The 22,463-nt window shown below is 42.8% G+C and overlaps 1 protein-coding gene and 1 non-coding gene across 3 annotated transcripts; both read right to left on the bottom strand.

Annotated features, from left to right (window-relative positions):
- Nucleotides 1-452: 452 nt before the first annotated feature.
- Nucleotides 453-22,415, bottom strand: HAUS6 (HAUS augmin like complex subunit 6). 2 transcript variants are annotated; one of them, XM_049794317.1, is made up of 17 exons: nucleotides 22,122-22,415; nucleotides 21,469-21,564; nucleotides 20,611-20,677; nucleotides 19,476-19,605; nucleotides 18,752-18,899; nucleotides 15,236-15,301; nucleotides 15,065-15,116; nucleotides 14,686-14,859; nucleotides 13,873-14,054; nucleotides 12,570-12,699; nucleotides 11,875-11,977; nucleotides 9,945-10,035; nucleotides 8,457-8,520; nucleotides 7,604-7,789; nucleotides 6,687-6,822; nucleotides 1,922-2,926; nucleotides 453-1,256 (listed from the first exon to the last, which is right to left on the bottom strand). In XM_049794317.1, exons 1-17 carry the CDS (start codon nucleotides 22,214-22,216, stop codon nucleotides 1,204-1,206), a joined length of 2,778 nt encoding a protein of 925 aa, XP_049650274.1. In that variant the 5' UTR covers nucleotides 22,217-22,415; the 3' UTR covers nucleotides 453-1,203. The 2 variants fall into 2 exon arrangements, with proteins under 2 accessions (XP_049650274.1, XP_049650273.1); XM_049794316.1 differs by lacking the exon at nucleotides 22,122-22,415 and having other exon boundaries at nucleotides 21,469-21,727.
- On the bottom strand, nucleotides 8,625-8,754 carry LOC126036649 (small Cajal body-specific RNA 8). Its single transcript, XR_007505206.1, has one exon. It is a non-coding gene; the product is annotated as a small Cajal body-specific RNA 8 (non-coding RNA).
- Nucleotides 22,416-22,463: the final 48 nt, after the last annotated feature.

Raw genomic sequence — 22,463 nt, 5'->3', positions numbered from 1 at the left:
GACGGCATGCCCAGGTTCCTCTGGTGTGGTGGTGTCCCAACCAGAGCTCTGCAGTCCAGCTTTCAAGCCTCTTCTGACCAGGGCATGAAAGCCTTGACAGTCACTTGGGGAACCTTTGTGAAGTCACCAGCACCAAGCTCTACAGCCAAGTCTGCAAGGAACACGGCTGGGCTTGCTCCACACAGCAATAGCCAAGGGCAGAACTTCCAATTCTCTAGCTGTTTGACCATGATTAGATCAATATCTAAATGGACTGTTAAGAAGCACTTCCCTCTTAGCTGTTTAACACGTTAGCAGCCACATTCCAGCTTCCACAACCAGCCTCGTAAAAGACTTTCCCTAAAGCTTGTCAAATTCTGCTTTATAAGGAAGATGTCAAATACAGGCGGAGATTCTTCTTAAAACCTATTCGCAACTGTTTGGGAAGAAAGAAGGAGAAAGACATACCAGAACACAGGAACAACTTTATTTAGCAATGCTTCAAAACTCTATAAACACATCAGGTTAGGGATTAATACTTTTACAGTGAGACATTCATGTGCTGTAACCTCAACTTTCACATTCCCACCCCATCAGTTACTTACATCACAACCCCAGAAACGTATATCAACTATTTGAAAATAAAGTGGTATTAACACTACCAATAAATTTTTACAACTTTAGGCATATTACTGTACAAGTGTTCTACACTAAAAAAATACACACTTCAGTGGAAGTCTACAAAGAGAGCAGCCTCTATCAACAGGCAGAACTGATGGCAATATCAACCAGAATTCTCAATGAGAGAGAAGAACCCAATGAATGTAGAGCACCAATTAAAATTTGGGGGCGGGAGGAGGCAGGGAATTAGGGGCAAGATAGAGACACCAAGGATTTCACTGTTTCTCATTTGAGACTGTTTTTCCAACATCTGCTATTTTAAAGTCATCTACTCAACATCCATTTTAAATAATATACTTAAAAACAAATATATAGTTCTGTACATAAATGATGGGTTGTACGTAGAATGCCACTATGGATGACATGAAATTGGAAGAACCGGAGCAGGCAACTGACACTCTTAAACAAGGCAACTGGAATACAGTCTCCACAAAAAATAGAAAGGAGTGCAACTTCTCCATCTAGGCAGTACCTGGAGAAGATGCCACATGCCCAAGTGAACTGCAATTGCGCTGCTATGGCTATGCTTCTGCTGTACAAATTCTATCCTGACGATGGTTCCTCTGTGCCCGACTTCTCATTCGACCCCTCTTTCTCTGGAAGAAAAAGTGTATTAGTCAGCACTCTGTAATATTCAATTAATTGACAGAACTACTGCTCGAAAAGTGTTTGGCATGTATTAAAAAAAGCATATACAAAATGGTACTTCCAATTTTGGTACGTGTTCCAAGTAAGGTACAATCATCTGCTATCAGTACAGCCACAATTTCAAGCAAAAGCTAAGCTGCAGCAAGCCTTTGCACAAAGTGTAAATCTCACTATTCCTTGAGACTAGCTTGTTGTGTTAAATTCCTAGTACTCCATTAAATACCCTCTCTTTTGGTGAAAGTCTTCTGTATAATCGTTACCACCTCATTTTTATTAATGCATTTCAAACTAGCTTTGTGAATTCTCAAAATTCAACTTCATATTACTCCATTGCTAATGCACCTTAAGGCTTTATTTTTTTCTTTAGTAGCTGCAGATTACCTCAAAAAGTCAGATGAGCACCTTTCCTCCTACTTGCAAGATCTTAATACAACGAAAGGAAGCATGTTACCTTCGCTTTTACATCTCATCTTCCATAAGGAATAAGCATGCAAATAATCCATATCCCTACACTTCCACAGCAGGGTTCAGCTACTCAGAGCAGGTTATTTATAGCAGTATACCCAGTGGCAGTATGGACAAAAGCTTGTTGCTACAGTGCATAGACACTTACGCTCCAATTTTTGCATTAGGTCTAATGGGATTTCATGTATCCTTGATGCCATCTCCTGCAGATGTTGACACGATGACAGCAACAGGGAGTATTTTGCTTCATCAAGAGGACTTCGCGATAATGTCTTGGTAAATTCTTCATCCAGTTTGAAGAGTTCTAGAGGACTGCACAATCCATCTCTTCCTCTTTTTTCTGGTGCAAGACTTTGGTCTGATCTACCACTTACAGTTTCATCTCCATTATGTGTTTGATGCAGTTCCTCTTCACTTCCAGAGGCAGTCTTTTTCAGCTCTTTATGCATGTTTAAGAGGGACTGTAGATCTAGCTTTGATTTTTGAATATCATCCTTATTTTCTGAACCACCTGTTACACTTGCACTGTCTACTACATCAAAATCAGACTCTGAGCTTACAGATTTGTCGAAATCAAGAAATTTTGGCAGTGTCTCATCCAATATCCCCACGTAGCCAGTTTCAGAACTAATACAACTTAAGAATGGATATAAATTTGAGTGAAGCATTCCATCCACTAAGGAACCCTGAAAGTGGTCTGAAGGCAGAACATTTGTAACATTATTGTTTTCTGAACAAGTATCTGGAGTATTCATGCTCTTATTTATATATTGAAAAGTCTCTTCTTCTGGATCTTCTACAGCACTTTTGTTCAAAACAATACATTTTAATTCCTGTGCTTCAGTTCTCTCACTCTCTTGCTTTCCAGATGTTTCTGAAACTGGAGATTCAATGATATGACTTATGCTCATCTGCTCTTGAGGTCTAAATTCTGTAGAACTTACTTGGGACTTCCTGTCTGACAAGGGAGAATCACAGTCGGGTACAGGAGATGCAGGGATGGAGCACATGAATCTAGAGTCTGCCAGCTTCTGCATTGTAGGTCTAGCATCCATTGGAGCTTCTTCTAGCACTACCTCAGTTGGAGCGAGCTCTGTGTCTGATGAGCCCTCAGTCTTGACAGCTTTTGTCCATGAGCTTGAAATTTCAGTAGCTAAATGGAACAAACCACGGTAATATTTTAGTACTTTCAAACTCTCAGTCAATCTGTTCTTCTTCTGTCCCTTCAGTAACAGAAATGTCATGGTTTAACCCCAGCCAGCAACTAAGCACCATGTAGCCACTCGCTCACTTCTCCTCCCGCCCACTGCAGTGAGATGGGGGAGAGAATTGGGGAAAAGAAAAGTAAAACTTGTGGGTTGAGATAGGAACAGTTTAATAGGACAGAAAGGAAGAAAATGACAAAAGGACAATGACAAAAGGACAATGTATTGGTTTTGTTTGGCAAGGTTTTGGTAGCGGGGGGGGGGGGGGGGGGGGGGTTACAGGGGTGGCTTCTGTAAGAAGCTGCTGGAAGCTTCCCCTGTGTTCAAGAGAGAGCGAGCCCATACTAGCTGGCTCTAAGACGGACCCGCCGCTGGCCAAGGCCGAGCCAATCAGTGATAGTGGTAACGCCTCTGTGATAACATTTTTAAGAAGGAAAAAAAAGTTGGGACGGAGAGAAACTGCTGCCAGAGTGAGGAGTGAGAACATGTAAGAGAAACAAGCCTGCGGACACCAAGGTCAGTGAAGAAGGAGGGGGAGGAGATGCTCCAGGCGCTGGAGCAAAGATTCCCCTGCAGCCCGTGGTGAAGACCCTGGTGAGGCAGGCTGTCCCCCTACAGTCCAGGGAGGTCCACGGTGGAGCAGATATCCACCTGTAGCCCGTGGAGGACCCCACGCCGGAGCAGGTGGGTTCCCGAAGGAGGCTGTGACCCCATGGGAACCCCGCGCTGGAGCAGGCTCCTGGCAGGACCTGCGGATCTGTGGAGAGAGGAGCCCACGGAGCGGGTTTTCTGGCAGGACTTGTGACCCCGTGGGGGACCCACGCTGGAGCAGTGTGCTCCTGAAGGACTGCACACCATGGAATGGACCCATGCTGGAGCAGTTCGTGAAGAACTGCAGCCCGTGGGAATGGCCCACGTTGGAGGAGTTTGTGGAGGACTGTCTCCCGTGGGTGGGACCCCACGCTGGAGCAGGGGAAGAGTGTGATCAGCCCTCGTCCTGAGGAGGTGAGGCGGCAGAAAATAACGTGTGATGACCATAAACCCCATCCCTGTCCCCCTGTGCCGCTGGGGGGGCTTGGTGGTGAAATCCGGGAGGGTAGTTGTGCCTGGGAAGAAGGGAGGGGTGGTGGGAAGGTGTTCTGAGATTTCATTTTATTTCTCATTACCTTGCTCTGGTTGATTTGTAATAAATTGAGTTAATTTTGCAAACTGAGTCTGTTTTGCCCGTGACAGTAATAGTGAATGATCTCTCCTGTCCTTATCTCGACCCGCGAGCCTTTTGTTATATTTTCTCTCCCCTATCCAGCTGAGGATGGGGGAGTGATAGCACAGCTTTGGTGGGCACCTGGTGTTCAGCCAGGGTCAACCCATCACAGTCTTTTTGGTGGAGAATGCGGGCAATGTGAGGAATTTGAGATAAGGATAGTAACTGAGAGAGGTAACGGGCAAAACATGGACTGGGCAAAACATGGACTGAACGCAGCTAGAGAGTTAAGAGCTGCTTGATGAGTGGGGAATCTTTATTGTTGTAATTGTGGTGAAGGGATGAGGGGTGGAATGTGTGTGTAAATTGTCCACTTTTGTCAGTTTTGTGATGATATTATTTTGATTTTGGTGTGGGGAATTATTTTTGTTGATGTGAGTGAAGACTTCGTGTGATGAATGTGGATTTTAATGATAGTTCTTAAAAATGTGATGCACAGAGGTGAGGGGTGGAATGTATTGGTTTTGTTTGGCAAGGTTTTGGTAGCGGGGGGGAGGGGGGGGGGTTACAGGGGTGGCTTCTGTAAGAAGCTGCTGGAAGCTTCCCCTGTGTTCAAGAGAGAGCGAGCCCATACTAGCCGGCTCTAAGATGGACCCGCCGCTGGCCAAGGCCGAGCCAACATTTTTAAGAAGGGAAAAAAAGTTGGGACGGAGAGAAACTGCCGCCGGAGTGAGGAGTGAGAACATGTAAGAGAAACAAGCCTGCGGACACCAAGGTCAGTGAAGAAGGAGGGGGAGGAGATGCTCCAGGCGCTGGAGCAAAGATTCCCCTGCAGCCCGTGGTGAAGACCCTGGTGAGGCAGGCTGTCCCCCTGCAGTCCAGGGAGGTCCACAGTGGAGCAGATATCCACCTGTAGCCCGTGGAGGACCCCACGCCGGAGCAGGTGGGTTCCCGAAGGAGGCTGTGACCCCGTGGGAACCCTGCCCTGGAGCAGGCTCCTGGCAGGACCTGCGGATCTGTGGAGAGAGGAGCCCACGGAGTGGGTTTTCTGGCAGGACTTGTGACCCCGTGGGGGACCCACGCTGGAGCAGTGTGCTCCTGAAGGACTGCACACCATGGAATGGACCCATGCTGGAGCAGTTCATGAAGAACTGCAGCCCGTGGGAATGGCCCATGTTGGAGGAGTTTGTGGAGGACTGCCTCCCGTGGGTGGGACCCCACGCTGGAGCAGGGGAAGAGTGTGATCAGCCCTTGTCCTGAGGAGGTGAAGTGGCAGAAAATAACGTGTGATGACCATAAACCCCATCCCTGTCCCCCTGTGCCGCTGGGGGGGCTTGGTGGTGAAATCGGGGAGGGTAGTTGTGCCTGGGAAGAAGGGAGGGGTGGTGGGAAGGTGTTCTGAGATTTCATTTTATTTCTCATTACCTTGCTCTGGTTGATTTGTAATAAATTGAGTTAGTTTTGCAAACTGAGTCTGTTTTGCCCGTGACAGTAATAGTGAATGATCTCTCCTGTCCTTATCTCGACCCGCGAGCCTTTTGTTATATTTTCTCTCCCCTATCCAGCTGAGGATGGGGGAGTGACAGAACGGCTTTGGTGGGCACCTGGTGTTCAGCCAGGGTCAACCCATCACAGACAACGACAAAAGGACAACGACAAAAGGACAACGACAAAAGGACAACGACAAAAGGACAACGACAAAAGGACAACGACAAAAGGACAACGACAAAAGGACAACGACAAAAGGACAACGACAAAAGGACAACGACAAAAGGACAACGACAAAAGGACAACGACAAAAGGACAACGACAAAAGGACAACGACAAAAGGACAACGACAAAAGGACAATGACAAAAGGACTGGAATATACAACACAAGTGATGCACAGTGCAGTTGCTCAGGACTGGCTGACCAATGTCCAGTCAGTTCCCAAGCAGCGATCCACCCCTGCCATCTCTCCCTACTTTATATACTGGCGTGACATCACATGTTATGGACTATCCTTTTGGCCAGTCTGGGTCAGCTGTCCTGGCTGTGTCCCCTGCCAACCTTTTGTGCTCCTCCAGCCTTCTTGCTGGCTAGGCATGAGAAGCTGAAAAATCCTCAACTTAGTATAATTATTCTCATACTGAAGCCAAAACATAACACTATACCAGCTACTGTTAAGAAAATTAACTCTATCCCAGCCAAAACCAGGAAAACAAGCAATCCAAGAAGGAAGATGTATAGCTGCTTCATATTGTTTACACTTAGGTTTTTTCCTCAACACAAAGGGTATTCTACACAGGGAAAAAAAAAAGTTTAATCAAATTCACAGTATTCACATTGTGTTAGGCCTACATCTTATTGGCCTACTATGCTATATTACAGAGTGAGCCATTATGGTAACCTGCAGCTGCACTGAAATAATTATCTTTTTCTTCCTGTGTGACGTGTGCAAGGTCAATGAACTAATCGCATTTCTCATCAATAAGTATTATAAAAACAAGCGGTTTAGACTTACGCAGATTTTCTGGAGTTCGGGGAATTTCTTTCCGTACTAAAAATGGGTTAAAAGACAGTGAGCTTATGAGATCTTCTAATGCCATGCCTTTTCCTTCACCATTCTGAGGCGACTCAGATACCACTGACTTTGCAACCTGTAGGATGTTAGAGAAGGGCAAATCGTGAGAAAGCAAGGTTACAACCCCTTTATTTCTGTCACTTACAGGTCAAAATAAATCCTATTCTCCAAACGATCGGAAGAGTTTGGAATCTCCTGACTACTCTTCTGCCATTTACTACATAGGCTCACAATGACCACAGTGTCCTACAAACACAAAATGAAGATAGGGGACTGAAATCAGAATTCAGTTCTAAGTTCCCTCATCATCTACGAATCCATCTTTAAAATAAGAAAATGTGCTCAGATAAGTAAAATGTATTTAAGACACTAGTCAAGAACTGCATAAGCATGAAGACTAGAGCCTTATTTACAAAAGTAAAACAGTTTAGCAGATAAAAAGTAACTGTACCATTTCAGTGAAAGATGCAACCTACTTTCCAAATCAAGCTGCAGCACATTTTACAGTAACTCTAGTGAAGGAATTTCTCAGTTAAATCTTAAATAAAATACCCAGAAGAGGAAATACTTAAAACTCCTGCTTAAAATTCTCAAGCCCCTCTACTGAAAGTGCTATTCACTTCACCATCATTTTTAAGTATGACAGCTGCACAAGTCCCATACTTTCAGGGTGTACTTACTTGGGCAGTCACCCCTAAAACTCAGTGATGCAGATTACTATCCAGCAGAAAAAAGTAACTTTTCACATATGCAGATTACAAGAGGCATTTAATGATATAATGAGTAATTTGTTCTCTGAACTTAATGACCATTTATTTAAAAACAAACAAAAAAAATTAAAAATAATTTTTCCTAACCTCTTCTGCCAGTTCATCTCTGGCTTTCTGAAGAGGGTCTTCTTTTTTAACAGGAGACTCTGTCGGGAGAACACAATCACCTGCACTCTCCAACAGTTCTGAAATGGCGTACTCATCCTTTCCATTTTTTAAGATATTTGGAGGCTCAGGCTTTTCTTCCCCCTCGCACATTTCACTATGCAAGTTCTAGAAGAATACACAGGAATTATTAGAAGTTTTGAACTCAAGTGTCAAAAAATTAGCATGAAGAAACTGCTGTACCAGTTCTGAACAGCAATGGCCTTAGCATTTAGTCATAAAAATATTTCAGTCTCAAATTCTAAACACAAAATATTTTTACAATCATATTTAAAGTAGGATACAAGTAGTGGCTAGGATATAGTGTTGCATAGAACACAGATGACTCATCCACAACTACCTTGAATGCACTACAGTGAACAATTGTGCATTGGCCAACTGTACATCCAAGTTGCTTTTAGGCCACATTGTAACCCTTAAGTTCAAACACAACTTAAAGAAACATCAAAGTCTGACCACTGCTCACACCAAAAAAGACTGTTTCAGCAAGCAGGGTATCAGTGACACACTGTATGTTGTACTGGAAATCAGGTGCAAGTGCACCTACTTCCTAGTGTCCTTGCCTAAAGCTTAATAAAGTCCCTGACAGATAGCTCTAACAGTTTTACAGGACTGACTCAGATTTGTAAAAACACCACTTTAAAAAACTAAACCAACAACAAAAAAAACACACACACACACACCCCCAAATACTAAGTCTAGCTTTCAATCAATGTAAAAAGCAAATATCCTAAGTTTAACTTATTTGACAGGCAGGAAATTACTGAAGAATAACCTTTTCAATTAACACATCTCTGTTTTCAGATGCTTTTGACAACTCCAAAGGCACTGAAGAGATCCTTGAGGCAGTGGTGGAGATGAAGGGGGATTAAAAAAAAAAAAGAAGAAAATTTAGAGACAAATAAAACAAGTGGCATGCAAATCTTAGTAGCAAGCCATTACATATTGTGTGCCCCGTATCTGTCCGTTACGATTTCCCTCAATTCGTCCCGGTCATCAGAAGGCAATTTTACTATAGGGAGAACCTGTGACAACTAGAGCAGATGTAGCCCTAGTTGTGTATCAGCCTCCCAAAATTAATAAATTACAAAACTTTTCTCTTGATTACCAAATAGAAAAAGAAGGGATTTTGTGACACATTTTGGAAACAAGTCTTCTGTATTCTGCAATCAAAGATAACTGGAAAGTCTCCTGTGGACTTGATAATGTTCTTTTCACTAGATATTCTTCCTCTGAACAGCCTCTGGCATCCACAGGTCTTTTCCTATATGAACTTACTGATATTTAACAATCACCTAGCTACCAAAAGCTTCAGTCTTATCACTTCTGATGAGTGTAGTGCTAATTGCATAGCTCTCTAAAGTGTAAGGTACATTCCATGCTTCTCAGGGAGACATGCCTTAAAACATTAGTATTTGCTATTATCTGTCTTCAGAATCAGAAGCAGACAAAAATCCACGCCGCATGAAGTCACCGAGACAAATCCAGGCTTTAATTGTCAACTACTTGGACAACCTTTGAGACCTGCATGCAACTACATCTACTGACGTCTAAGTATAGGGCAGTCTTCCTTTGCGAATTCCCTTTCTCTCCTAGCAGGCCACTTTCAAGTATCTGTAGGAGTCCTATTACAAAATACAGTGTTATTCAAAAGGTCATGAAGCCTTCCTGAACTAAGTAAATGACAAACAGGCCAAAACTTTTTGGAATATCATTGTTTTGTGTTCTATCCTTTGCTGGAACTGCAGTTACAGAACAAAGTGATTTCAGAAGATTCAGGAGAAAAGCCTTGTCAGGAAGGTTTAGCTAGCACAGTAATTCTGCTTGGCAGTCAGGGGGTTTTGTTTTGGTTCGGTTTTAGTTGTTGGGGTTTTTTTAAACACAAAAGAAGGGCTCCTGTGAACATCTGTTCTTTTATTCTCAGGCTATACTGAACATACATGCCCATCTCAACCCAGAATTCTCCATTTTCTCCACCCACCTCTTAAAGCTTGACATAACGCAATTAAAAAGTGAGATAAAAACCTTGCAGCTTGTTTGCTGCACATCCTATTCAGCAGCAACCAGCTGATCTATCAGTCACCAGCTGGAGAAAGTGGCAGTTACTTTAGGACTATCTTACTCAATCAGGTGGGTGTGACATGCAAGCAGTGGGCTACTGAAATATTCCACTAAGGATCAAGAGATGCAATATATTCAACACCAATAAGTAAATGTCTATCTTTTCCACTGCTTTTTTATCCATTTCTCATTAACATCATACCATCCTGGTGGTGGTTCTGACTCATCTGTCATAGTTTCCAATGCCTCAGCATCTTCCTGGTAAGGTACTTCATGAACAGAGTCAAAAACATCTAGAAAAGCAAGTCAAGAGTTTTATTATTGCTTCCAGTTTTTTTGCTTCAGCTTCCCAGGTGACACAAGATTCAGACCGCTTCTATAGACTATTCAGGGGATGGACTTTATGAACACTTGAAGAAAAGTAAATTAATACATTAAGCAGGACAGTGGAATCAATCCTTTTGCTCAGGTACCACCTGCAGCCACAGATGCCACTAGCAGCCAGCACCTATTTGTGTTGTTCCTGAACATGTTTGAGAGGCATGATGCTACCTGCTGCCCTGCACATATCAATCATTCATTCCACCTTCGTTCAAACTGCTATCCCAGCCACTTGTCATCATTATACCCTCCTCTCCACACACGCATCAATTGCGTGGCACGTCAGTTCCACAAAGCAAAATCCCACCCACATTTTCCCCACCACCTCCACCTGCATTTATCAATAAATCTCTCTGTGGACATACTCATCCCTCTGACCAACACTGTCAGCCCAAGCAAGGCAAGGCACACTATAAGGAAATGTTTTGCACATTATCAGAGGTCTGCATACCTCAGCTCAGGACTCTCTAGAACAAAAAAATACCAATTTTGGCACATCATTCGGCTAAACAGCCAAAGTCTAACATCAGTAGTTCTCTACTAACCCTAAATTTCAGCTTCCGCAGCATAAATGGCACTTTTTTTGTATTCAGCGCAACACCACCTCCAAAATCCAAGCTCACTTCAAGAAGTTCAGTGACGTTAACTTTTTTTTTTGAAGCTTACCATGTTAACAGGCAGAAAGTTAGTTTTCTTAGCGGCTGGTTTCGCAGATCAACCATCTTAACCACAGAACAGAGACAATGCCACAGACACCAGTTTGTCTCAAGCTTTCTAGTATTACCAGAAGCTCAGAGCATTATTGCACAGTGCTTCAATCTTTGAAATTTTTAAGGCAAATGACCTTCCATTTGCAATTGTAGCCTTTCCTTTACAGCTTCTAGACTTACAGCCACATACCCTCACACTGCTGTAGCAGTGCTTTCACCTTTGTAACCAAAAGGATCTTCTCCCTGTTGCTTTGCACCTTGAAGTTCCTACAGACTTCTGTGATGTCTTTCTTCCTAAAAGGGACTGCAAATGACATATGATTCAAGCTGTCTTCCCCCTTCTTTTCCACCCTTGCTTTGTAGCTTCTAATTTATAACTCTATACTAGGGACAGTCAACACCTGGCCAACAAGCACTATCCAGTAAAATACAATCAGCTCACCAGCTGATTAGCATGTGCAACATATGCGCCTGATCAAAGTGACCTCTGATCAGCCCTATTAAGCTAATGACTGAAAGCAATCAACACAGAGATCAAGTAAGGTCCTGATCAAATAGCACAGCTACTGTGGAATAAGTATTTCAGAATGCGCCAGGGAAAGATGTTTACCTGGGAGGACATGTTCAATTTCTTTTCCCAGCTGGCCAATGGGAAAAGTTTTAGCTGCTTTCTCTTCTTCATATTATACCTCCAACCTGAAGCAACTTTGTTAGAGTGAATGTATTCTCTACAACCCATGAGTGAACCTTTGTACACAGAAATCTGTCTCAATATGCTTCATGCAACAACAACAAAATACCAAACAGCTCCAGCATTGGGTTTTTTGCCATATCAAAAGTTTCAGAGAATCTTTGAGATACCACAAGGTTGAAAAATGTAAGGCAATTGTGGCAAGGGGTCACACAGAACCAGATTATCAGAGACTGTCAAAGATACTTGCAAACTCAAGCAGGGAGTCTTTTCGACTCCAAGTAACTTTTAACAATTGGGGCAGGGGGGAAAGGCAGGGGAAGGGAAAGAAGCTTCTCCTGTTCACCGACCTGAAAGTGATACTTGACATTCATAAGAGACCTTATACTCCTCATCTTCTTCTGCAACATTAAAAGAATGGGGTGACAAAGCCCCTAAAAAATCCTGAAGATCCTTTCAAAAGAAAACAAACAGCTACAGAAGCAGGCTGAAAAAAATCTGCATATCAACAGCAATTAACAGACAATTATTTACAACAGCGGTTCTGCAAATCAGCTGTCAGACTAAACACAAAACCTTTCCTCTCTCTGCTGGGTAGCTAGACAAGGGTATAACCTCAGATCCCTGTACCAATGTGAGTGTCAGAATGGAAATGATTGTTCATTCATCAGGCCGATCACTTTAAAAGGGAAAAACAGAACTCAGCAGGTGTTCAGACTGCTGTCACACAAGAGCTCAATTTCCACAAGGGGACGGACATGGACAAAACCAAAGCCAATCAGCTCGCTCTTATGCTGATTTACTGTCTTGACAAGATGGTTCCATCCCCCATCTCAAATGAAGACACCAGCTATCATTAAGTCACACATATCTTCTTTAAGACAGACTACTTCATAAAGCAATTTCTGCTATACTGTGCTATCCGATTCCCTAACCTTACATACAAAGCTTAAGTGTTGCAATAGAACACACCAGCGTAGGTGTACATGCTCTCTCACCTTCACCCTTTCTCTTTCCCAGAATCAGATAATTGAACACTACTTACTGGATACTGAGCCAAGGATAAATTAAAAGGACACAGGCCAAGAAAGCTTTTCCACTTCTCTTCCCAGCCTTCCTGTTCTTTAGAAATCAGTCCACTCACTGACATACAATGCTGTTGCTCTGCTTTTAGCCTGTAACATAAGAGCACAGAAAACAAACACAATGCATCTGTTGGTGGAGACAACTCCGCTTAAAGATGCAGAGTATTATGTGTTCCCCTCACCCTGCAAAATCTTTGATATATATCAACTTATTCATGCACTTTTGCATGCACCGAGAACTAACTGAAACAACCTAAAAAGCAGCTGCTAGGTAGTCTTCACATTTCTTACACTAGAATTGGAGAACTATACTAAAATACATAACAGACAATGAGATACAGACTTAAACTTTCCCTAAGCCAGTTGCAGATAATGTTTTAAAATCCCAGAACTGATGAACATAACAAGAAAAAAAAAAAAAATCAGATCAGCTAGCAAACAAGGTCCCCACGAACAAAGCCTGAAGTGTTAACAAAGCAAGGGCATCGTGGTTTAACCCCCACCAGCAACTAAGCACCACACAGCCACTCACTCCCCTCCTCCCTCCCCCAGTGGTATGGGGGAGAAAATCAGGAAAAGAAGTAAAACTCATGGGTTGAGATAAGAACGGTTTAATAGAACAGAAAAGAAGAAACTAATAAAATGACAACAGCAATAATAAAAGGATCGGAATATACAAACAACGCACAGTGCAATTGCTCACCACCTGCTGACTGATGCCGCCCAGTTAGTCCCCGAGTGGCGATCACCCCACCCCTCACTCCCCCCAGTTTATACACTAGATGGGTCATCCCATGGTATGGAATACCCCTTTGGCCAGTTTGGGTCAGCTGCCCTGGCTGCGTCCTGTGCCAACTTCTTGTGCCCCTCCAGCTTTCTCGCTGGCTGGGCATGAGAAGCTGAAAAATCCTTGACTTAGTCTAAACACTACTGAGCAACAACTGAAAACATCAGTGTGTTAGCTAAATTCTTCTCATACCTAACTCAAAAAACATAGGACTCTATCAGCTACCAGGAAGACAATTACCTCTATCCCAGCTGAAATGAGGACAAAGGGCAAAAAGCTGAAGTTACCTAGAGAAGAATCCCAGTTAAAACTTAAATAGACAATCAAGACAAATGTGAATTTCCCAGAGGCAAAGGAAAGATTGAACCAACTTGTTCTCACTATAAATTATATTATTTTAGAAAAGACTTCAAGGCAGAAAGACATGATCCTTGGACTGAAGAACAGGGAACCAGAGAAAATTTCCAGACAATTACCTCACTGCTGCCAAACGCTGTAATACTTCATTGCAGAGCACTCTCCTATCTTCAATGGCCTGAAGTCGTTTTAAATCCCATTGACAATGTTCATCTCTCAATGCCCTCAGGGCTTCATTTAATAACTGAATGACTGTTAAGAAATTCAGTTTTTCAGCTTCATACACGCTTCCCATACACAACTTGAAGTATAGCAAGGAAGAAAAAAAGAATTAGTGAACAGCATCAATATCAGAAAGTTTTGTCTTCCATAGTCAGAGCAAGGATACAAAGTTCCACTTTGTATTTTGATTAAGTTCCCGATTGTTTCATTTTTTTAAAAAAAAAAAAAAGCTCTCCAGATTTAAGCCTCAGGTTTGTTTTCTAGAATCAGCTGCTTGAAAACAGCCTATAAAGCAATACAAACTAAGAAAACTTCAACTAATGAAGTATTCTGTTGAACCGCTGCCCCAAAAGATGCGGCAGGCCTGAACAGCACCATATACTACACACTGGAAACAAAAGCCCATTAGTTAAAGCAAGAGTTAAACTGGTCAACATAGTTTTAAATGTCTAAACAACAAAAAAATCAGGCACTAATTAGGCAGACTTACGAATGCAGTTATCAAACTTAAAAATGGTTGAAACATAACCAATACAAACCAGCGGCATAATCACAACAAACTTTCACATACAAATTAGACGTATTTTCTCTATCCTTGAGCAACCACGTCCCACCATCCGTGAAGTACTTTTTTAAAAAGTATCTAATTACAAGCCTGGGGACTGAAAAAATCAAACCAGAGTTTAGCAAGAGGGACAAAAATTACTTACTTGCTGTATGTCACTTTCAACTCTGTGAGCCAACAGCTGTGGAACACTGAAAGCAACATTAGATCCATCTAAAATGCACTGGCCAGCACAATCTTCAAGTACAGAATCCACAGCTTCCTTTTCCTTTTTCAGAGATGTAAGCATTTCCATTATAAGTGTCCACATACTGCGGACCTTACAGGCAAGACAGACAAAAACGCTATGTTAAAATGTTTGCCATAATATCTATAATGACGGAGTACCAAAACAGTGTAAAGGCAGATGAAGTGACCTGCATAATTGCAGGCAGGCAAGTGGTAATAACAGTATCTGAGAGTAAGTGTTGCAGAAATGTAAGAAGAAATACAGTACGCTGCTACAGCAGAAAAAAGATGCTTACCTTTTGAATTCTCTCAGTTCTGTCATTTTTAGTTTGGTCATTTTTTTGCATCCTATATGCACATGCAAAACAAAAGTTCAGGTGGACTACACTGAAATTATAGTTCATACTTCATAAAATTGAGTAAGAAATCAATTTTAGATATGCTTAGTTACAAGGAGAAACACTTACTTCTGAGACTGTGTCTGCAAGACTGCATATTCAGACTTCATCTCTTCTATTTCTTTCATTAAAAGCCTAGCAAAAAAGTTAACAGCACAGATTTTTAAAAAATCCAAGTTTCTACTCTGCTGTTCTCAGAATTCCTTGCAATGACTAACCAATCACGCTCACTCTTTGCAAATCGGCATACTGAGGCAGTTTTGGAACAATGCAATAAAAACGCATCCTTGACTTCCTCACCATGACTTTGTGCAGAAAGACAAGCCAGGAAAGCCACCAAGATATTTATAAATTAAGCAATTAAGATTGTTGCTTATTCTACTGCAAGGGAACAGCTTTTATTAGACCCAAGAACAATACTGAAGTTACTAGAAACGCACCTAACATTATACACCACCAAATATATTCAGCAATTGTACAGTCCCCAAATCCTTCAGTTTCAAAAAAATACAGAACAGAGTACTGGAGTACAAACAGCTGGACCACCGAAGTCCTTTTCCCAAAGCCCAAGTGCTTTTATTAAAGTTTTAAGTATGTAAAAACACAGAGGCCTGATTTTCAGAAACACCAGATGCCTGAATCTTGTTGAATGCATTGATCTTCTCATGCTTTGTTGAGAATGAAAAAACTAGAGAATTATGTTTTTGAAGAGTACCACTCACAAGGTAAGTAAAAGCACTAACACTTCCCAAGCAGGGTGAGAGGGGATGCATAATTATAGAGATCAGAGAAGCTTAGGAGATTTTGACCTCTGGAAATTACACTGTTGAGCGTTCCATTGAAAGGAGAGCCTTCAATTATATTACTCATGGCCCTGTCAAGCCAAGTCTTGAACATTTCTAGCAAGGGAGATTCCACCACTTTCCTGGGCAACCTATTCCAGTGTTTAATTGTTCTCACATGAGATTATTTTTTTTAAATCCAGATGGAGTTTTCCTTTGGGCCTGTTGCCTCTCGTCCTGTCACCATACATCCTTGTGAAGGGAGTACCTCCATCTTCTCTACAACTACTTTTGAAATATTGGAAGACTGTGATTAAACCCCCTGAGCTTTGTCTTCCTCAGGCTAAACAAACCCAATTTCTACATTTTTTACTCGTATGTGTCAAGTTCAGCCATCTTCTAACCATTAGGGTCCTCTGCTACAATCTCTCCTATCTTTCAATCTCTCTCCTCAACTGGGGGGATCAAAACTGAACACAGTATCCCAGGTGTGGCCTTAGAATTGCCAGGTAGAGTGAAATACATCTTGATCTGCTGGCTGTACTTCTTTTCATGCAGCCTAGGAGGCTGTTGGTCTTCTTGTCTACCAGGGCACACTGCTGACTTGTGCTCAGCCTGTGGCCCAACACTACTCTCACCTCTAGTTCTTCTTAGCAGAGCTGCTTCCCACCAATTATCCACAAGCCTGTGCTGCTCTTGGGGATTATTCCTCCCCAGGCATAGGACTTCACACCAATCTTTGTTAAATCTCTCATAATTCTTGCTGGGCAAGTCTCCAAACCCAGCAAGGTCTCCTCATTCTGTGCAATAGCTCTTCATCCCAATATATCTACCTTTCCTCACAGTTTGGGATCATCTGCAAGTTCGGTTCATTTGCATTCAATACTGTCATCCATATCCCTTATGAAGACAAGAAATAGTTTAAGACACAGTATCAACCCCAGAAGAATTCCACTCATGATCACCTACCAGTTAAGACTTTGAGGCACTACCACGCTTTGGGCTCACCCCTTTAGCTAGCCTTCTACCTTTCCAAAGGTGACACAGCAATTCTGTTAAGTATCTCTGCACCCTTGAATGCATTCCATCAGGTAGCAAAGGTTTGTCTATGTCCAGTTTATACACATGAACCACCGCTCTACCCTCTTCTGCTACCAGTACTTTGTTGCTTCCTTCATCATTGCTTCTTGGCACAGAGACTGGGCTACTGACCTTACCCCTGAAGACGGAGGCAAAGGCGGCACTGGGTATTTCAGCCTGTGACACTTGTAACTTAACTTACCATTCCATTCAGAAGCAGACCTAAATCCTCCATGTACTTCCACTTCCTAACAACATACCTATGGAAACCTTTTCTCAGGCTCTTGCCACACTTTTGGACCTTTAGCTGAACTTTGGCCTTCATAACTACATCACTGCACACCTGAGAAATATTTCTGTACTTAGGCCTGGGAGTCAGTCCCCTCTTCCATAATCCATATGCTGCTGCTTTGGTTTCTGAGCTCTATCACTAGCTTACTGTTTTAACCAGGCTGGTTTCTTGTTATGCCTGTTTCTTTTCACACTTAAGGGGAAGGACCATGCTTGAGCTTCAGCAAGGATCTCTGAAAATATCCTAGCACTCCTGAGCCCTTCTGCTTTCCACAAGATACCTCCTCGCAGTTCCCTGGGCCAGTGGAAATCTGTTCTTTTAAGTCCAGTGTCACTACTCTTCCACTTGCCTTCCTCATGTCCCTTAGGATCTTAAGTTCCACAGTCTTGGCTGCGGTGACTGTAAGGCTCCTGTTGGCAGTTATATCTCCAGAAAAGGTTCTCTTACTTGTAAGCAGCGAGTTCAAAAGGGTGCCACTCCTACTCAGCCCACCCAGTGATCGCATTGCAAAATCATCCTCAGTGCACTCCAGTTCCCCAGATTGCTAATGCACCACCATGCTGCTTTCCCATCAAATACCAGGGTAAGCTGAAATCCTGTGTAAGAATCAAGGCCTGCAGGTTAGAGGTGCGTTTGACTGGTCTGAAGAAGGCCTCATATACCTTCCCTTGTATAGAGGGAGAGGTGTAGAGCAGACATCCACCATGAGGTCTCCCTTGATGCTAACACCTCTGATCTTGATCCAAAGGCATGAAACACATCAGTCCTCTCACACAGAGCTACGCTACGTGCACCAAAACTGCTCTTTTACCTACAGTGCAATCCCTCTCCTTTTCTGCCATTTACTGAACAGCTTGCAACCTTCCATGACAGTGATCCAGTCATGTAAACTATCCCTCCCCAATTCTGTAAATTCCACTAATACATAACTCCGTGCAGGCACGGAAAGTTCCAGTTACTCTTGTTTCTCAAACGGGAAATGTCTTCCATACACAAGAATAAAGAACAGCATAATTCTGGTGAAGTAATTAAGGATTATGTAAATAAAATGTGTCCCACGGTAATTAACCAAAGACCAAATGTTTCATCCTGAGACAGTTATATTCTAAGATACGCCCCTTCAAACATTAAGAAATCATAGTGCTGTACATGCAGAATTCCCTGATCATTTTTAATGCCCAAGCAACCTTATCTTCCAAACTATAGCATCTCCTAACTGAAGAACTCATTTCTTTAGACTGCTATGCTTCACAAAAGACCCAACAAACAGTAGAACTTTCAATTATAGGAGGTAAAGGGGCAAAAAATGGGGAGAAGCTCAACAGAACTCATGATGTAAAGCAGATGCAGGCTCCTCAAATCCTTTTAATAACACACACACACAAGCCAGCTTTTATGGAAAGACTTCAGTTCTTTAAAAGCATTACTTACTGTGCTTTTTTCTTATATTCTTGAACAACAAAAGCTTCCTTTTGAAAAATTTGCAGAAGTTTATTGTATGCAACTCTACACCTTGCATCTGCCAGACACATATCCTTAGGTCTCAACTTCACAGCTTCAGCAAAAGGTATACCAGTGCCTAAATGGAAGTTAATGTTTGGATTACATCATTCACTTTTAGCAAATAAGCAGCTTCCTAATCTACATAGTTTGAATTGAAAGAATCACAAATCACAATACCCATTTTACCCAGGCTGAAACAGAGTATGCAGTGTGCTGTCTTTTTTTGCCAGTTCTTTCTGTTGCATATTTTCATTCCTTCACTCTCACTCCCTTTCCCTACTCTTTAGGTCACCAGAACAATACAAGATGCCTAGAATAGACAGTTCTGATCCTTCAGAATTCCTCAAGTTGTGAGAAAGAATATAGTATAGCAGTCCAATACTTGTGGACCAAACCATTGCTTGTGTGGGTAATGGTGTACAGCATCACACAAATGAACCTTGGAGCAAAACTCATAAAGCAATACAAAGCAAAACAATCTGTATTCTTCTATCAGCAGTGGCTCTACGCAAGAGCACAGAACCCTGTGAAAGATTTTGAAGTGAGCAGCCAGCTCAGAGATGCTTAAAGCTCTTGGCATATATTAAAGACTTGACAGATTCACTGTCAAGCATGACAAATGAAGCATTTTTATTGTTCCATTACAGCTTACCTACGGAGTTCCTTTTCAGGTCCTCAACCAGTACATGTCTTGCAAACCGATAAACCAGGTGAATGAATTTAGGATCAACAACACTAAGTGAAGAAGGTGTAATTTGTGGAAGACCGCTTTGTTTGTCCCTCTAGAAAAGTTAAATTGGTTTTAAACACAAAACTAATCTAAGAAATAAAGCCAAAACAACAGCCATCAAACATTTAGACGAGTACCAAAACACTGCAGCCTACTCGCTAGCATGCCTGATGCAGAGCTAAACTACTTCGCCACCACAGTTGACAGCTACTCTAGTCAGCAGAAGAGACTAAAACTGTTTGAATGTTCTGCCCCACCATCCCTATTTCCGTACACGAAAGTTTCAATGCAAAGACTGAAATCAGTGTTCGGTCAATGTTAGAAATCTCTGCCCTTCTCAGTAATCCCTACCTTTGAAAAAACAGTCAAGTTGTCTTTCATAGTTTCTACTTAAGTCCTTAACCAGTGTACTCTGTCCTGCTTTTACCTTACTCAAAGGTATTGCGTTGTTGGCTTTCACCTTGCCCATTACTACTTAAAAATAATAGTGTTCCAGTACATACAGACCTGATTTATAGAACTGTCGTTAAAAGAAAGGCAGCGTGAGAACTTAATAACCAATGACTGCTGAAGGAATAGACTTTGGTTTGTCTCTTCCATCAGAATGCTCATCTTAAACTTTAGTCCCTCTCTCCACACATAAGGAAAGACTAATGTTAAAAAACGTTTTTCAAGCATCTGAAACCACTTTCACAATAATAAACACCTTCGCAGGCAACGTAAGCAAACACCTCTCGAGTTGAAGAAAATTATTCTCACTCAGAGCTGAGGAACCCTCTAGACTTCTGTTTAAGCAAATACCATTACCCAGAAAAAAGCCTCAGCAGTTTTAAGACCTAAGATTAAGCTTCTGGCATTTAAATTTCACCATGCCACAATTTTTCCTCAAGCAAGTCTAAGATAAACTGTATGAAGTAAGACACAAGGTAAAACTGAATTTTTTGGTAAAGCAACATTACTTAAAACTCTTGTTTAAATGCACTACATACTCTCTCAAAAAAAGAGTGAGGCCACAGAAACCAGAAGAACATCGATTTCCACTCTTCATAATACTCACCGCAATCTTTTGTAGCCATATAAAGCACTGCCTCCTAAAATGATTGTCTGCAGTCCTTCCTGATGGACTGTAACAGTGTGTTTCCATTTAAAAAGGATGGGGGGGGGGGAGGGAGAAGAAAAAAAAAGAAAAAAGAAAAAAGCAATTTCAACACACGGTTGAATATTCAGTTACCTCATTAACCATTATAAGAACAAGACTAAGACAAAGATTTCTTAGCGATGCCTCCTAGAGGAGCCAGAAAATGAGGGGATATAGCCTAGACCAAGAATAGCTAAAAGTTTGTTAAATGACAAGGTTTTCTTGCCATAACAAGTTAATTACAGACCATTTCAGAGACACATTCGTCTGCAGCTCTTTTTAACTCAGAAGAAGGGAAGAATTAAAAAAAAAGGGGGAGGTCAAAATGCTGACAATTTTCATGCCACTGGTCTTCCTCCAGCCATTTCTTTAAGGTGTAAGCTAAAATAGCTCAGCTATACGAGGAAAAACATTAAAAGAAGATGAGATTCTTGCCACGCTGAAGATCCTGGCAGCAATTCGTAACTGGGAAATGTTACTCACTGCTTGGTTATGGAAATGAATGGGAAAAGTAGACTACTTTGCAACCATGGAAGTCTTTACCAAACTTGTCAAGTGACAGATACTATAAGAAACAACTTCAATTAAGGCAAGGTTTCTGATACATTACAGAGTTGTGACCAAAAGGAAACAAATTCTCTGACTGCACATTCTTCTTCCACAGCGTTCCCCAACAGGCCACCTCCACCACCACCCCCCCCTCCACCCCCTCAGCCACTGCATAAACCATAGTCTTGATCACGTGCACAGCAGTAACCTCACAAGGCAAACACTTACCTGAAAACTTCTGCTGTGTGGGAACAGTGCAGCTTAGCAAACAAGAAGGAAGCAATGAAATAAAACGTAGCGTTCCTTGGGTTCCCAAAGGTTTTCCTAATACACAGACAAACAGCTACATCAGAAGTAGTTAGGAAGCCGACTGACCTCTGCATTTTAACTGGACGCTTAGAATTACACAATACGACTTTATTGTAAAGCGTCACAAGCAATACCCTGAACGCTTTATTTTCTGCACAGTGAAAAATACACATTCTCCAGCCTACCTGACGAAGCTGAAGTAACTTCGGTGAGAGCGTTTTCTCTCAAAGAAGTTTTAAAACCAACAGTTACGGAGCCAGTCAGCTCACTCTCTCCAGCTGACCGCCCGGGATGCATCAGTCGGCGAGCAAGAGTTACTACTCTTTCTGGGTTTCCGTTTCTTCAGGCACAGGCAACACCGGCCACTACAGCAATTCGGGCACTTCCTCTGGGCCACGCATCGCCAAGGGCACCAGGCCCCCTCGGCGGCCGTGGCGGTGGCGGCGGTGGTGACCCTCCTCTTGCGGCGTGCGCTCCTGGGTGAATCCCGCGCTGCACAAGGGCCTCCCTTCTTCTTCTTCTTCTTCTTCTTCCTCCTCCTCCCCCCCCCCCCGGCTCTCCCTCGCACTTACCTTTCCAGTAACACAGCTCCGTCCAGAGACTTCGGGTCCACGCCCAGGGCCAGCATGTAGAGCCAGAAATGGTCTCTCTCCTTGTTGCGGTTCATAGTGCCCAGCAGCTGACGGAGCACCCGCCGCCGACACCAGGCAGACAGCGGCCGCCCCACGGCCGCCACTACTACTACTACCACTACTCCGCCGCCGCCCGGCCCGGCCCGGCCCGGCCCGCCAAAAGAGCGGGCCCGCCAAAAGAGCGAGCCCGCCAAAAGAGCGAGCCCGCCCACGCCAGCGCCTCACACCGCGAGATCTCCCGTCCGCCCGTTCGGGCCAGTCAACGGACGCGCGCAAGGCGAG

Source organism: Accipiter gentilis, chromosome Z (assembly GCF_929443795.1).
Source record: "Accipiter gentilis chromosome Z, bAccGen1.1, whole genome shotgun sequence".
Lineage (NCBI taxonomy): Eukaryota > Metazoa > Chordata > Aves > Accipitriformes > Accipitridae > Astur > Astur gentilis.
This window is presented reverse-complemented; position numbering and strand designations above follow the sequence as displayed.